The sequence below is a fragment of the Catharus ustulatus genome, chromosome 13 (assembly GCF_009819885.2).
Source record: "Catharus ustulatus isolate bCatUst1 chromosome 13, bCatUst1.pri.v2, whole genome shotgun sequence".
Taxonomy (NCBI): Eukaryota; Metazoa; Chordata; class Aves; order Passeriformes; family Turdidae; genus Catharus; species Catharus ustulatus.
Window position 1 is genome coordinate 20,061,538 of NC_046233.1, and position 16,227 is coordinate 20,077,764.

Below are 16,227 nucleotides of genomic sequence, written 5' to 3' on the forward strand. Positions count from 1 at the left end.
ATGATTTTGATTCTGTAAGTTGTAGATAAGGCAGAAATGCAGTGATAGGTAGAAAGGTTAAGTCAGACCTAGGAAACCTGATTTGAGGGGACACATTGGTGTACAGTGTCCTGCAATGGCAGGTGCAGATTGTGCTGACCCTTTCAAGTACCCTGACTGACCAAAACAAGACCAGGGCTTGCCTCTCTCTTGGCTGAGTCCAGTCTTCACACATTCATCAGTGACCAGAAGGAATTAATGAATCTCAGCACCTCTGTGCCAGATGTACGCTTGCAGAGACAGCTGCAACAAAAGGGAGGAAAACTGCAGAGTCTGGGAGTCAGAAGAGGATAGAAGCTTGTCAGCTGGCTAAAGAGGGTCTTACACAGGCAGACTGGGGAAGAATGGCTAGCTCTCTTCCTGGCCATGACTTTGGAGGAGAGACATGTGTAGCTACTGCTGCTCCAACCTGGGGTTACTGGCCCCTAGGGATTACCCAGCTCAACTAAACCATCTCTTTGCATTAAAACCAATCCAGATATTTGGCAGTGGTGAAAAGGATTATTTTAATAAGTAAAAGTTTCCCACAAGATTTTGTGCTGGGCAGAAGAGATATATAGGTGTTGCTTTAATTGATATGTAGTCAATCTACTCTTAAGATAGTGAGGGCAGAAAGATCATGTTCACTATGTGTTCATGTGGGACCTTGTACATCGGGATTCATGTTTGAAGTTTCATCTAGGATATTGTATAGATTACCTTAAACTAAACTTAGCCTGTCTTGATTGCACATATGTGTAAGTGCTTTTGCATGTGGGAGACAACTGTGGAAATCTTACAGCTCTGTCTTCTCTCTGAAGATACCATGGATTTCCAGAGATTTCAGTACTTATCTGTCTCTTTACCATAGGAGTGTCAACCCACGGCTAGGAGACATCCTGCAGAAACTTGCTCCTTTTCTGAAAATGTATGGAGAATATGTAAAGAACTTTGACAGGGCAATGGACATAGTGAACACATGTATGCAGCGGTCCTCTCCCTTCAAAGACGTTGTTCAGAATATACAGGTATGTTGTTAATTGGCATAATGGGACTTGGAGACTGTAATTGTTTAGGAATGATATTCCTCAATTTAGAGACTGCAAAATCACACTGCCACTCCTTTGCTTCCCTCCTCTGCCCTTTTTCCCTCCCCCTGGAGCATCTGAAGAGGGGAGCTGGAGGCACAAAAGGCAAAAATCATGGGTTGAGGTAAGAAAAATTTACTGGAAACACCAATGAGATAAGGAAACAAACAGTAAGAGCAACAATATTAATAATAAAAATAAAAATGTAAATAAAGAGAGAATGCAGAGCTCAGTCTAGCTGCAGCCACATTATCCAAACCACTCCCTCCAAACAGGGCCAGCATCACCCAAACTGCTCCATGTCCCACATTTGCTCCACCATAAGGAACCTTCTCCTCTGAAATGAGACCCTCTCTTCCAGGCTGGCAATGACCTGAGGTGTTATCCAGTAACACTGAGGCCCTTGCCACAACCCCTCCTGGCTACTGGAAAAAATTAACTCTCTGCTGACCAGAACCAGGAGTGAGAGATTCTCACTTAAGTGTGTTTATTTGTTTCCCAGTTCATTACACATGTTGTGAAAATAATAAGACACTAATATTAAACATAGTTTTAGTGTCATTCTTTTCTTCTCTTTTGCTGGTACACAGATTTCTCACATAGCTTTTTTTCCACCTTTTTTTTTTTTTCATACAGCTTTAAACTAACACAGGGCAGAGTTTGTTGGGATATTGGAAAGTACAATAATTTCACGACTCTAAGGCGCACCCTTTTGACTAAAATTTTGGTCCGAACCCAGAAGTGCGCCTTATAGTCCGGTGCACCTTATATATGGACAAAGTTCGGAAATTTGCCAACCCGGAAGTGCGAGCTGCGAACCGAGGTGCGGTGGGCAGGGGGCTGTGCCACAGGAACCAAGCCACGAACCACGCCAGCCAGTGCCGGGGGCGGGCCGGAGTGCCGGGGCACGCAACATGGGAAGGGCGCCTGGGGCTGCCTTTAAAGGCTACACCAATCCATGAAAAATGTTTGCAAATTGAACACCTGCCAGTAAACCCCGTGATCTTGCGATTCCGTTACTAATTCATTACTTTGTTGCGCGTGAATCCTCGCTGCAAAAAAAAGTGCGCCTTATAGTCCAGTGCGCCTTATATATGGACAAAGTTCAGAAATTTACCAACACCCGGAAGTGCGCCTTATAATCTGGTGCGCTTTGTGGTCGTGAAATTACTGTAATTCTTCCCCGTGAGGCTGGTGTGACACGGGTACCTGGAGAAGCTGTGGCTGCCCCTAGCCCTGGAAGTTTTCAATACCAGGCTGGGTGGGGCTTGGAGCAATCTGGGGCAATGGACGGGGGTTGGACTGGATGGTCTTCAAGGCACTTTCCAACCCAAACCATTCCATGATTCTGTGGTTTAAGAGAAGTGTCAGAAGTCACAGAATGAAACTTCACCCTTGGCCCAGCAATTCTGATACTTTTGGATTTGTCTTCCTCATTTCTAATTTTATTTTTTTTTTAATAAATACATATTCATTCTGAGGTGAGTGTGCTAAAGTTTAGATATGCCACTGACAGCATCTGCTGTTTGTCTGATTTTCCTCGGGTTTCCAAAGTGGCACACAGTTCTTGGAATCTGACCTCCACAGGAGGATGCTTAACAAGGATTTTCATGTGTTTTCTGATAATTGCACAGAAAGCTGTGCAGGGAGAGGGGAAAAGCTCTGGTTATGCTGTTGTATCCATAGAACTGCTCCATCCCACTTGTCCCCTGGGCCAGCTGAGGGGATGCAGGCTGCAGCACACTCATGAGTATCCCTGTGTCAGTCCTGGGAAAGCAGATAGTGTCTTTTGGGAGGGGAGGGCTGGCAAGGAGTGGGTTAAGCTGAGCAGGGAGCACAGCTGCCTCCCCTAAATTGGGAGAACTGTTGCTGGGCCAGCTGTTGGGAATCAAGTAGTCCCCTAGCAAGCTGGGAGAGGAGAGGCCCTGTTTTTGGAGGTTTAGGGCCACATCAGAGACTCAGACAGAAGTTTGGAGAAGCAAGGACTAGGGGAGATCCTTTCCTGCCATACTGCTGCTCCGTATGGCCTTTTCTTACCCTTTTCTGCCTGCACCCATCCTGCTTCCACTAAGGGCATGCACACCAGCATTGTGTTTTGCTGTCCTCAGCCTGTGACAAACCATGACTTTCTGCAGCGTAAATCCATTTGGGACTCTTTGCCCTATAGCACAGGCAAAAATTCACCTGTCTCTTCCCACCAACAAGCTCCCAACACAAATTATGTGTGTTACCTGTCGGTATGCAGTGGTTCCAGACCATGGGCAGCTCTGCTGTTGCTGGAGCAGAGCCCTTGCCAGGCAGTAGGGCTCTGGCAATGCAGGCAGGAGATGCACCTCAGAAGCCTGCTGATGACAGAATTGTACTGTGGGTTATTTAGTCACACCTACACAGCACCTTTTGCTCCATTGCTCAGTGGTCATAGCTGCAGGAGGTAGAGATTGGACCCAGAATGCTTAGTCCACTCATCTGACATATCTCTTGTACTATCAAAAGCCACTGATAAGTTTTCAACATACCAGTTGAAGTGTTATATATATAATAGATCGCTTAAGGCATCCACTGTTACTAATTATGTTAAATTAGGGAAAGCAGAAAAAATCAAGTGTTACTAATAAGTTAATGACTGTGACTTGTCAAGTTTAATCCTTTGAATTTCTGGAAGGATAGCTAATATTTTTCTCTCAGACATTCATCCCGTTATCTCCAGCCTTGCTGTGAGAATGAAGCGAGTCAGCAGTGTGCTATGGGCTGGAATATTTATGAGGAAATTGCAGATACTTGAAAGAAGTTCCTTTCTGTGAGAAATGCACAGAGAAATTAACGTGGTTGTAGAGAGACTGTTTACACTAGAACAGACCACATTAGTGGGCTGATGTAAGAATAATGCTGTGTAGAAGAGCTTGTCTGTGTCTGTGGTTAACATGCTGCTATGGAGTCAGATTACATCACTAGCAGAAATTTCCTGTGTGTTTTAAAGCAAGTTACTGGTTCTTACTGAGATTCTCATCTCTCCTATGTTAAATAGAAATGTTCTTTTGCTTCACAGTATCCTGTGAAAAGAGGTACACTGTAATACTCAGTGCCGTTGTATGCAGAGCACATCAATGCCTTATAGGATGATGTTTAGACTCAAACCTCTTCCCTTTCTTGGCCAAGTGAAAAAGAAGTAGAATTTGAGAGAGCTCTGCCTTTCAAAGCTGGTGTGTGAGCAGTGTTTCTGCTGCTTATACAGTGAGGTCTGGCAAGCAATATATCCCTGGGGGTGTTCTGATTTTGTGTAGTTGAGAGAACAACGCTGTACAAGGCTGTGGATGGGGAAGAGTTTTTCTGAGCCTTCTGAAAGAAGGTAGTTGCATATTGGCAGAAAATGCTGGACACGGGATGAAGATTCACATAATACCCACCAGCTCTGATCTCTGCTGTCAAGCAGGGAGGCTCCATAGGTTTTATCTGGAGAGGCTGGGTCCGAGGCCAGTGGTCCGAGATTGAACAAGATCAAGTGCCAGGTCCTGTCCTTGGGTCACAAGAGCCCCTGCAGCTCCAGGCTGAGCCAGAGGGGCTGGAAAGGGCCTGGCAGGAAATGCCCTGGAGGTGCTGGTGGCAGTGGCTGAACAGGAGTCCAGGTGGGCAAGAAGGACCAGGGCACCTTGGCCTGTTCAGCCCTGGTGTGGCAGCAGGACCAGGGCAGTGCCCATCCCCTGTGCTGGCACTGCTGAGACCTCACCTCAAATCCTGGGGTAAGTTCTGGGCCCCTCACAACAAGAAAGAGCTTGAGGGGCTGGAGCATGTCCAGAGAAGGGAACAGAGCTGGGGAAGGGGCTCAGCCTGGAGAAAAGGAGGCTCAGGGGGGCCCTCCTGGCTCTGCACAACTCCCTGAACAAGAGGGGACAGCCAGAGGGGTTGGGCTCTGCTCCCAGGGAACAGGGACAGAGAGGGAACGGCCTCAGGCTTGGCCAGGGGAAGGTTTAGATTGGATACTTGGGAAAATTTCTTGATGGAAAGGGTTGCCCAGCCCTGGCACAGGCGGCCCAAGGCAGTGATGGAATCACCATCCCTAGAGGGATTTAAAAGACATGCAGATGTGGCACTTGTGGGCTTTAATCATAGCATTGGCAGTGTTAGGTTTATGTTTGGACTTGATCATCTCAAGGGTCTTTTCCAACCTAATGACTGTGTTGATCCATAATAGCTTAAGAAGCTCCTGTACGCTCCTCTAGCTGTATGTGAATAGTCATTTTTCATTGCTGTTAAACACCAAAGGCAGAAAAAAAACAAACCCTCCTTTTCTTGTTTTCTCTCCATTACAGAAACAGGAGGTGTGTGGAAACCTGACTTTGCAGCATCACATGCTTGAACCAGTGCAAAGGATTCCTCGTTATGAGCTTCTCTTAAAGGACTATTTAAAGAAACTTCCGGAAGAATCCCCAGACAGGAAAGATGCTGAAAGTACATGTAAACTTCTCTCTGTCTAAAAGCACAGTGAAATCTTGGGCAGTTTTTTCTTCACGTGTTCAGATACTTAGAATCAGGACTATGGTAGAAATGGAGATTTGAATTACAGTAATTTCATGATTATAAGCTGCACCATTTTGACTAAAATTTTGGTCCGAACCCAAAGTGTGGCTTATATATGGACAAAGAACAAAAAGTTGCTGTTTTAGTTTGGAGGACAGGTGTCTGCTAAGAAAGGCAGGAGCTTCTCTTTGAAATGGAGAATGTAAACCCCCTCCCTCCAAATTATTATAATTTTGAAATCAAGGGGCTTTCAGGCAAAGATATGGGAATTAGGAATAACAGTTCTTTCCTAGGGAAATTAAAATAGAAATACAGTACTTTAAAGAAAGAAACTCTAAACCCTGACAAAGTCAGAGTACAACCTGACACCCCGTCAGGCAGGGTGTTGGTAGCGGTTTGATTAAATGGTGATTGCAGTCATTCCTCAGTGACAGGTATGATTTAGTTGAAGCAGTGCTCCTGTAGAAGGTGCAGTTTTCCTCTAAAGGTCCAGTGGTGATGTGGAGAAATCGGGTTTTCCTCTGGAGTCCAGTGGAGAAAGGGGCTCTGTAAGTGTCCCAAAACCTCTTTTTTTATCTTGGTAAGAAATGTTGGGCTCTTCCCCCTGGCTGGAGCAACTCCCAATGGGATGCAGTAATTTTATCAATCCCACAGTGGGACTCAATGACCATTAGCAGAAAATGACTCGCTGGAGGAAGGATGGCTTGTGAAAGAACAATGACCTGCCTGGTTTCAATGGATGGCCCGTTAGCAGAATATCTGCCATGGAGATAAGGATCACTGCCCCCACCCTCAACAGATGGTGATGGAATAAATACCTTTTATCACACTCTGTATTGTAATGTGCAGTTTATAATTAGGTGTGACTTATAATCGTGAAATTACTGTAATCAAATTATTACCAAACAAAGGGATTTTGAATGCTTTTGGAGTTGAGAAGAAAAGTTTTGCAACACCTACTCTAGGAATGAAAACAGCTTTGGCAAATAAACAGTGACAGTATATTGAAGTTTGCTGTTGTAGAACATCTAATATTTTTGTTTGATCCATTTTGTAGCTAAGGACAAAGACAGAAGGACATCCTTGCAGTAACCAGAGGAAAAAAGGAAGAATGGTTTTAAATTTGTGTTGTATTTAAATCTGTATTTCTTGCCAAGAAAGCTAGATACTCTGTTTATATGATGAAACAGGGGAAATGGACTTCTCCTGATCATGAGAAGTTTTTGATCTCAACCAGAATAGGGTCCGTATTACCATAAGCAGGCAAACCCTGTTTTAGGAAAACGGTCTTAAAAATATGCTTAGGAAGACTTAAGTCTCACTTTTAATAGGTGATTTCTAGAAGGTGAGGGTTCCTTGTCACTGTCTGCTTTGTCTCATCAGATTTTTAGGAGAGAAAGATGAAACATAGATCAGCTGAACAGGCAGAAGTGATTGTGTCTGTAATTGCTTATGTATCATCAGTTTTGAAGGAAAAATAATACTCAGACAGGCAAACCCATCCCCCAAGTTGCTATTAGAAGATATAATCTAGAGAATGCATAACTATTGGTACCTTTATTGCAGAGTCACTGGAACTGATATCAACAGCAGCAAACCATTCCAATGCAGCCATCCGGAAGATGGTGAGTAGCAATTCCAGAATGGAATTGTGATCTGACTGAAACATTTGGCTATACTGAGAACCTCCCTTTGCAACAGGCTTAGTACAGTAACTAGAGAGGAATATCTGGTTGTCAGTCAGGCTTTAAATATGTGTTGGATGTCTGAGTTCTTTTTATTGTACATGCAGTTTCTTTGGGATGTTGAGCTTAAATTCCACTTCCCTGATTCTCAAAGACCCAATGAGTTGAAAAAGGAAGTCTTTATAAAACTTGTTATTTGCTTTTCCTTGTAGAGTGTTGAAAGTATTCCAATTAGGCCCATTCACAAGGTGTCCTTGCAGATTTTCACACTGGATTTTTAGTCCTACAGTTCTTTAAGAGAATGAAAGTTGCTTTGATTTGGTTTTGGCTCATCTTAAGCGCACAGAATGTGCATCTTGCCTGTATCAGTAGCTTCAAAAAGCTGTGCTTCAAAAGCTAGGCGCAGTACTGTGGAGATCTTGGACATTAACACATGTTTTACATATAGAAGAAGTAGTGCATTGCCATAAAAAATAAATGGGCCTTATAGCTGCAGATGTTATCCCTTTGGTGCACCCAGGTGTCTCAGGACATCTTGTATCGAACGGACCTGAAATGCTCTGTATATGGCTTAGCACCCATTGAGCATTTTAGGGTGCAAGGTTTATATTCACTTCCTTCAGACCATTACTTCCTCCCCCAGCTGGTGGGGACACCATGTAACCATGTTTCCTGTGGCTGCTGTGGGGAAGCAGCCTGCTGATGTTTGCATACTGTCCGTATGTCTGAAAACAGAGTTAGGAAACCCTCTGTTTCTATTTGAGTCTGGCATGTTCTCTTGGTAAGGATATATTTTTCTGGTTTGGGGCCTCTAACAACTCTTCTTCTGGAGGCTGTGTACAGTATCTCTGCAAATATCAATATGAAATAACTTGCTGGCTCATTGGTTTCTGTGTCGGTTGCTTTTTCTGTTAGTACACAAGAACTCATTGAAAAAAGCTACTATAATAATTTTGCTGTGTGAGGTCCAAGCCAGACTGAGAGGAAAGTGAGTGCTTTAGGGTTGAGTTAATTGTTGGCTGCTTACTTCTGTTGTGGTACAGTAGAAGAAATAAATAATGCTTCCATTATTTGGTAACGTACAAGTCTCCAACTTGGCCATTGATTTTATTGGACATTGCTTCTAAAGTTCCAAAGATGAACATTTGGATTTGATGATCTTAGAGATCTATTTCAGCCTTAATGATTCTATGATACGTATTTATTGTTGAATAATAATTGTCTAAAAGTATCAAATGAATTTATCTCAAAATGTCATTAAATGGTTACAATCTAAGTATAACTAATCCGGTATGACTAATCCAGAGTGGGGAATAGCACTGAAGAGTATGCAACAGGTTTTAATATAAATGCAAAGCTATAGCAGAAGTGAAAGACTGTTTTCATTCAACTTACATACATTTACCGCAGAAATTAAACAGTGGGCAATAGACCACATGGAATATATATATTTTTTTTTTAATTTAAATTGCTGTGGGTTTGTACCTGCAGGAAAAGATGCACAAGCTTTTGGAAGTCTATGAGCGCCTGGGTGGTGAAGAGGATATTGTTAATCCAGCCAATGAGCTCATTAAAGAGGGACACATTCAGAAACTTTCAGCAAAGAATGGCACAGCACAGGATAGGTATTTATTCCTGGTGAGTGTTTTAGCTGCTCTTTTATTTTCAGGGTTGTGCTCAGGTTGGATGGGCCTTAGACCATACTGGGCTAGTGGAAGGGGTCCCTTCTCACAGGAGGGGGTGGAATGAGATAGGCTTTAAGGTCCCTTCCAACCCAAACCGTCCTTTGAATGTATGATTTTTGGTATGTTTTCATCTTCCTAGGCTTGAACACAAAAAGCATTCACCAGCTGAGCCCAGCTACTCCTGAGCAGTAGTTTTCTCTTGGAGCTTTTTCCTCAAGCATTTCCTTCTTTCTTCCATGCTGTGCCTTTGCTGATGCCTAATCAGGCCCAAAGGGGTCTTTTCCTTCTCCTTCCTCAGAGGCTGAGTTTTTGCAGAGTGCCACAGGAGGTGGTTTCTAGCCAAACCACCTTCCTGCAGGAGATGGCCTACTCTGGCTGGGAGAAGAGCTCTTGGGCTTTCAAGGCAGTCAGATTCAGCAGGAGGGGCAGAAGGGAGGAGTGATTGGCTGAAGTGTTTCTGTCTGCCCACTTCTTTCGGTAATGATCCATCAGCCTCGCTTTCACCTTAAATCTCTTGAGAACTATCTCTTAGATTAAAACACATCAGAGCCCTAAACTTTCGCAGTGCAGGCTGTGTCCAGCATGTGACTTCCTAAATTAAACTCTTGCCTCGTTGCAGTTTAACAGCATGGTCCTGTACTGCGTACCAAAACTGAGGCTGATCGGCCAGAAATTCAGTGTCCGAGAGAAGATGGACATTGCAGGACTGCAGGTTTGCATCTCTTCCATTTTTTTAATGCTTCTTCACAACTTTGGATCCAAACACATAACATTACATGAATGTAAAAATAGAATAAAATTCTAAAACCTGGCTTTGGATCACTTTGGATCAATGAAGTTTTTCCACTACAAGAAAGACCTTAAGGTGCTGGAGTGTGTCTAGAGAAGCACAACAGAACTGGGGAAGGGTCTGGAGCACAAATTTGATGAGGGAGCTGGGGAGATTCTGTCTGGAGACAGGAGTGAGACCTTCTCACTTTCTACAACTGCCTGAAAGGTGGATGTAGCCAGGTGAGGGTTGGCCTCTTCTCAAGGGTGACAGGATGAAAGGAAGTGGCCTCAAGTTGCACCAAGGGAGGTTTAGGTTGGATATTAGGGAATATTTCTTCACTGAAATGTTTGTTCAGCCCTGGCAGGGGCTGCCCAGGGAAGTGGTGAAGTCAAGGTGAACCTCCTGAGGTGTTCAAAAAGCATGTGGATGTGGCACTTAAGAACATAGTTTTGTGGTGATTGTGATGGTGCTCTTTTGATGGTTGGACTTGAGGATCTTAAAGGTCTTTCCCAGCTTTAATGATTCTATGATCCTATCTCTTTTTGGGGTTTTTTTTGGTTGGTTGGTGTTACAAACTGGTTCAACGCAAAAGACCAAAGGAAACTAAGCCTCTGTGACTAAAATGGATTGAATCCAGAAAGGTTTGAAATATACCCCAAAACTTGATTAAAACCAAATGAGGTTAGATGTTGGTGCCAAAATAGTGATATATTTTATTTAATAGTAAAAGAGGCAAAGAGAAAGAAAAAGAAGGAAAGAAATAGAAAAAGAGGTGTGCATGGGTGGGAGGAGAGGGAGAGGGTGACAGGGGGTTAGGTGGAAGCATATCACCCTCCCCAGGATCCCAACAACTTCTCGTTGCTCCCCTCCATCTGCTCTTCTTCGTGGTGAGGGTCCCCCTGCCACCCATCATCGAAAAGTATGGAATCCAGTGGATGAATAAAATGGTTTGTGCCAGGTGGGAGTGCCCACGTGCCTCCTCTGCATAGGGCAAGTTTGACACTGTACCTTGCAACTATGGATCTGTTGCATCATCTCTGGTGCAGGGTCTGGGGATCCCTTTGGGAGGTCTTTGATGGGCCATGAATGTGCTGTCCTTCGTGTGGATGCGACTTTTCCCAGGGTGACAGGACCACAGCTGAGCTCCTCTGTAGAGCGAAGGATGGTCACTGCTTGGACCAGAGCCTTCTCATCACACACCCATAACCTCTTCACCCCCACCCTTTGGTGTGAGGTCTGTTCGAGCCTGGCAGCTGATAGCCCCGGGGCTGTGGCCTCCACCCCGAAGGTGCTAAGCTTGATCCCTCTGTGAATGTATTCTTCTTCCCTGAGTACTTTATCTTATCTTCCTCAATGAGCAGTGTAGGGCTCCATTCAGGTTTTGGTGGTTTTCTCTTCTGCTTTTGTACAGATTTGATGTAACAGGTAAAAGTCTTTTATAAGGATGTTTAAGACTTAGATTATAACATTTCAGTCTCCTACAGTTGGTTTTTAAAATTTTTATAAGAATCATTCGAAGGGGAGCAGAATAATGGTGGCTGTGTGACATGTTTGGATTGAGAGCCCTACCTTGTCCCCTGGCTGGCACAGGAGCCACCTTCTCCCCCTACTGCTGTAGGAGTCTGCTTGGTGATACAGACCCACAAGTTTTGTAGCCAGATAGGTAACTATGGAAACAGTCCCTTATTTTTTCTACTTCTATACTTTATTCCAAATGATCCTTTCGACTAAGCATTTTAAAGAATGTCTGTATTTGTAAGTCATTAAAAATATTGGAAAGACAAGGTCAATGAGTAAAAAGCTGATGTGCTTTTTATAGGTCCAAGAAATTGCCAAGCAAAATGTGGCTCATACATTTTCCATAACAGGGAAAAAGAGATCATTGGAACTACAAGCCAGGTATGGTACTTGTTCTGTCTTTGAAGGTTTGTGAATATGTGTGGAGAAATTTATCTACAGGCTGTGTTAGTGTGACAGAGCTTTAAATCACAAGGTGAGCAGCAGAGGTGGGTAACTTAGATATGTAAGAGAATGTTGGTCCTAAGTCAAAGTGTGTTGATTGCATTATAGAATGCTTACAGTGTTTATAGTAGTGCTTGTAGGGCTCACTGTGTCAACAATTCAAGTATTTTTGGCACTTGGTAATAATTACTGTCAATAGTTATCAATAATGTTTATAAAAACATATAAATATATAATGTGGATAGCAAATATAAAATCTAATGCATATAAAACTGTGGAGCTGTGAATTTAATTTGTTGAAAATATTGTAAGTAGAATGATTATGTTTTCTCTATTTTTCTTATGTTTTAACAGGACAGAAGAGGAGAAGAGGGAATGGATTCATGTTAGTACAAATCACCAGTGATTAGGAGGGCAATCACCATGCAGGCAGCATTTAAAATTATCATTTTGGGGTTCTGGGGCTGTACAGGGAAGCTGGGTGGGCCAGTCTAGTGGAACTGCTCATGGAGAAGTATGGAGCTCAGTTAGGGTCCCAGTGCTGACCAGGTGGCCCCAGAAAGTATCTGGGGACTCCAGATGGGCTCCCATTTCCTGCATTCCATAAGCCCAGTATGAGAAGAGACTGAGGCATCAGACCATGTATATTCTTCCAGTTTGACTTGTAGAGACACTATCTGATGGCAGTCAGATGGCAGTTAGTTTTTAACTTAAACAATAATAGCTTTAACACCACCACTGAAGGTTTTTAAGTTTCCCTTTCATTTGTACAAGTGTAAGGGTTTTTCACCAAATGATAATCCTCCCCATCTTCCCATGAGAGAATTTTTTTGGTGATGCTTATCTGTGCTGACATCTTTGTCTCAGGTCATTCAAGCCACAATAGAAAAGCATAAACAGAACAGTGAGACCTTCAGAGCTTTTAATAGCTCTTTTTCACAAGAGGAGGAGCATCTTCCTGATTCCTCAGTAAGTACCAGTGCTTTGTTCTCCTTTGCCAGAACAGTTTTACCAACAGTTAAGACTTACACAGCTAACTTTAAAATAGTAGAGTCTTTTTCTGGATTTTTATATGACTACAGGACAACCATCTCCATTTCTCTGGCTCTCAAATGTGTATCAGTCACAGTTACTCAGCCATGCAGGTACAGAATAAATTACCAGGACAATTCAATGCCAGAGACCCATCAGGCATACTTTCCAGGCTGCTGGCTTTTTTTAGCAGAATAGGTATAATTCCTCAATGTTATAAGTGCTTGGCAGTCTGGAATGTTATTTGTGTCCCTGGGAGATTTTGTTCATTGCTTTTCCTTTTGGGATTATTTATTTGATGTTATTTTATTATTATTTAAAATATCTTAAAGACAGGGAGGAAAATTATGCATTTTAAAAGGATCTTAAAATACTGTCTTATAGATAGTAAATATATTTCAGAAAAATATTCTTCAACTAAACATGTAAAACAGTCTTGAAAGTTTATTGTTTCTCTACAGCCATAAGGTATCACTGTGTTGTGTGTGCTAGGAATTTTGTTTTAGAAGTATTCACATCATCTCTCCATTTGACTTGATGGTGATAACCTTAACCACAGCATTTCCTGCAAACTAAAGAGGAATGGGGCCTGGGAGAGCGAAATATTTAGGAATATCATACAGTGCTGCCTGTGACTTTATGACTTCAGACATGGTAGATCTTGGAGCAGAGGGAGAGAAGGTCCATCTGCAGAGATTGAACTTCAAGAGCTTTTTATCTTCCCCCTCTCCTGCCTCCTAAACTGTTTAGGGTTTTTTTGATTTTGTACCTAACCATTTTTGACATCTCTCCTTGAAGATTCAGGACTGATTTGGTGACTCAATAATTTGGATTTTTTATCTGCCTGATTTCCCAGGGACCTCAGGAGAGATGTTGGATATGCCTTTCATCCCAGCATAATCAGATTGACAGTGAAGATCTTCTCAACACTCCATTGAGTCTAGAATCCTGCTACTGATAGCAGCCAGCAATGAGCCATTTTCAGAATCTGGCATATCCTGAACTATTATAGTTATCCTGAACTATTCATCAGCTAAAAATACCTGGAGAAAAAATAGAAAAGAATCAATTCGTGCCTATATTTTTTCAGTTAACTCATGGCTGCATTCAGAGCCAGGATGCTTTGATGGAAAAAAATCTTTTGCTAATAAGCAAACTAGTAAGCACTCTTCTGTCTATGTAATTAAGACACAGCATCTGGTCAAGTTCATTATTATTATTATTATCTTGCTTTGTAAATTCAGTTTGATTTTTCTTATGTGTTCATGGTGTAGCCACATATTTATACTCTACTCTTCATAAAAACCAAGCAGAGCAGGAGTCTGGTTTATCCTTGGCTGTGATATTAATGCAGTCTATACCACTATTTCTTTAATGCCAGAATACTAACTTGCATTTTTAGGAGATTAGTTTAGCTAGATAATCAGCTTTGAAACTGATGTCACAGCTAAATGTGACAGAAATTGATGTCCATTAAAATGAGCTGGATGTATTTCTGAAAGGAAAACTGGACAAACACTGAGAATATTGTAACTGAATACACTGAGCTGGGTAATATCCACCAGACATAATCTACGGAATATTGGGCAGCAACTTTAGAGGAAATAGTGACCCTTTTTTTTTCTCATTAGTCAAGAAATAGATATGCACTCATGGATTCCTGACTGGATCTCTAACAGCTACTAGAAATTAGCCTGTAAAAAAAGTCTAATTATTTTTTTCCCATCTTTGGCCTTACACTTTCTTAGTTACAGTGCTTAGGACTGGTTGCAGTTCATGACCAGTGCATGCAACTCTGACCGTGCTTGTGTTTCCCTGCTGACTTATGAGTTCATACTACCATTTTGGGTTGGTATCAGCCTGAAATCTGCCTAGAGAAGAACTTGAAGTTTCTGGGAGGTGCAGAGATCTGAAATATTACTTACTTTTAATGAACTCTCACCTGTCGGGAGGGGAATATCCAGTGTCATTGCAAATCAGTGCTAGGCAGGGTAATGTCTTTTAAAAAAAAGTATTTTTAGAAAGCTTTCAGTTTCCTTTGTGGTTTAGCTCCTCCATTTTCACCTCCAGCATTTCCAGGCTGTGTGAAAGGTGTTTTTAAAGCCATCTAAAAATGTTCCCAGGGAAAAGGACCTCTTTCACCACTGCTTCATCTCAGAAGAATTGGAGGCTCCTGGTGTGGTGATGGACCCAGTTTGTGCAGTCTTGGAAGGCTGACAAGGAAAAGTGCTGCAGAGAGCTGAGCTTTGTGGAAGTGGCAACCCTATGATTTGAGATTGAGAATGCTTCTGTTAGTTAAGCCATGAATGCTAGGTGCTGAATCATCATTATTTCCCTCTGCTGTTTCTTTCCCCATAGATCTGGGGTGGTTCTGACAAACATGTCAATAACTGTATTCTTACCCAGTCTGAGACACTGTGAATGGTAATGGTAATGTAACAGGGAGAAGCCTTTTTGAAATATTTTCCAGGTAAGAGTAGAGGGTATTTGATTTTTAGCCCATTATTCCAAACAAACAAACAGACATGAGGATCTGAATAGGCAACTGAAGAAATTTACTCGTTTCACTAAATTTGCTGGGGGTTTTCTAGAGCTCTTCTTCAAACCCTGTTTTTTCTCCACATTTTTCTTTTTCCAAGTCCCATCACATCACACATAGGTCCTTTTACTAGGCAGAGTAAAACCCTGGGTTGATTCGGATTCCGGTGAAAAGAACCCCCTTTGCAGAGGACTGAGGAACAGATGATGTGAACACCTTAGGGTTGCTGGGTTTTTAAAGAGGCAGAAATAGCTGATTAGAGCTGAGTAGTGATGCTTCCCTTAAAGTGATCGAATTCCTTCGGGAAGTGCTCTAGGTTGACGAAGCCCTGGCCTCAGGGGATGCATTTGCTCCTTTCCTTGTTTTAAAGAGTTGATTGATTGTATTAGAATATAAATAGATCCAGTGAGCCATCAGGATGAATAGCTCTTGAATTTGGCCACTTAAACAGAGATTCAACCTTCTTGCTTTAAAATAAAATGAAGCCAGAGTGCCAAACGCACTGGCCATTTGGATAATCTCAAAATAAGAGCTGTTGTCTGACTGGCAAAGGAAGAATGATCTATGGGAATAACAAGAGAATTTATTATAAAGAATCTAATAGTTTGAGAACCCAGTGTAAACCTGCAAACTCCCTGTAAAACCGTAATTTCACGATTATAAGCTGCACCATTTTGACTAAAATTTTTGTCCAAACCCAGAAGTGCGGCTTATAATCGGGTGCAGCCAGTATATTGATAAGGTTCACAAATTTGCCAGCCCGGAAGTTCGAGCCTGCACAGCCCCGAACCGAGCCGGAGCCCGCACAGCCTCGGTGGGGGAAAAGCGGGGCCGATCTGAGCCTGCACGGCCCTGGTGGGGGGGGGCGGCAGGGCCGATCCAAGCCCACTTGGCCCTCGCAGGGGAAAAGCAGGGCTGATCTGAGCCCACC

General features: G+C 42.7%; 1 protein-coding gene across 6 annotated transcripts in view; it reads left to right on the forward strand.

Annotated features, from left to right (window-relative positions):
• FGD3 (FYVE, RhoGEF and PH domain containing 3) overlaps window positions 1-16,227 on the forward strand; it is a 102,068-nt gene that overhangs the window by 68,104 nt on the left and 17,737 nt on the right. For all 6 annotated transcript variants that reach the window (XR_004419290.2, XM_033071534.1, XM_033071533.1 and 3 more), the window contains exons 7-14: window positions 890-1,046; window positions 5,414-5,552; window positions 7,188-7,246; window positions 8,798-8,944; window positions 9,611-9,703; window positions 11,583-11,662; window positions 12,080-12,110; window positions 12,593-12,694. Coding sequence is in view for 5 of the 6 variants with exons in the window: in XM_033071534.1 (XP_032927425.1) it covers window positions 890-1,046; window positions 5,414-5,552; window positions 7,188-7,246; window positions 8,798-8,944; window positions 9,611-9,703; window positions 11,583-11,662; window positions 12,080-12,110; window positions 12,593-12,694 (808 nt within the window). In the remaining variant the exon portion in view is untranslated. The remainder of the gene's footprint in view (window positions 1-889; window positions 1,047-5,413; window positions 5,553-7,187; window positions 7,247-8,797; window positions 8,945-9,610; window positions 9,704-11,582; window positions 11,663-12,079; window positions 12,111-12,592; window positions 12,695-16,227) is intronic.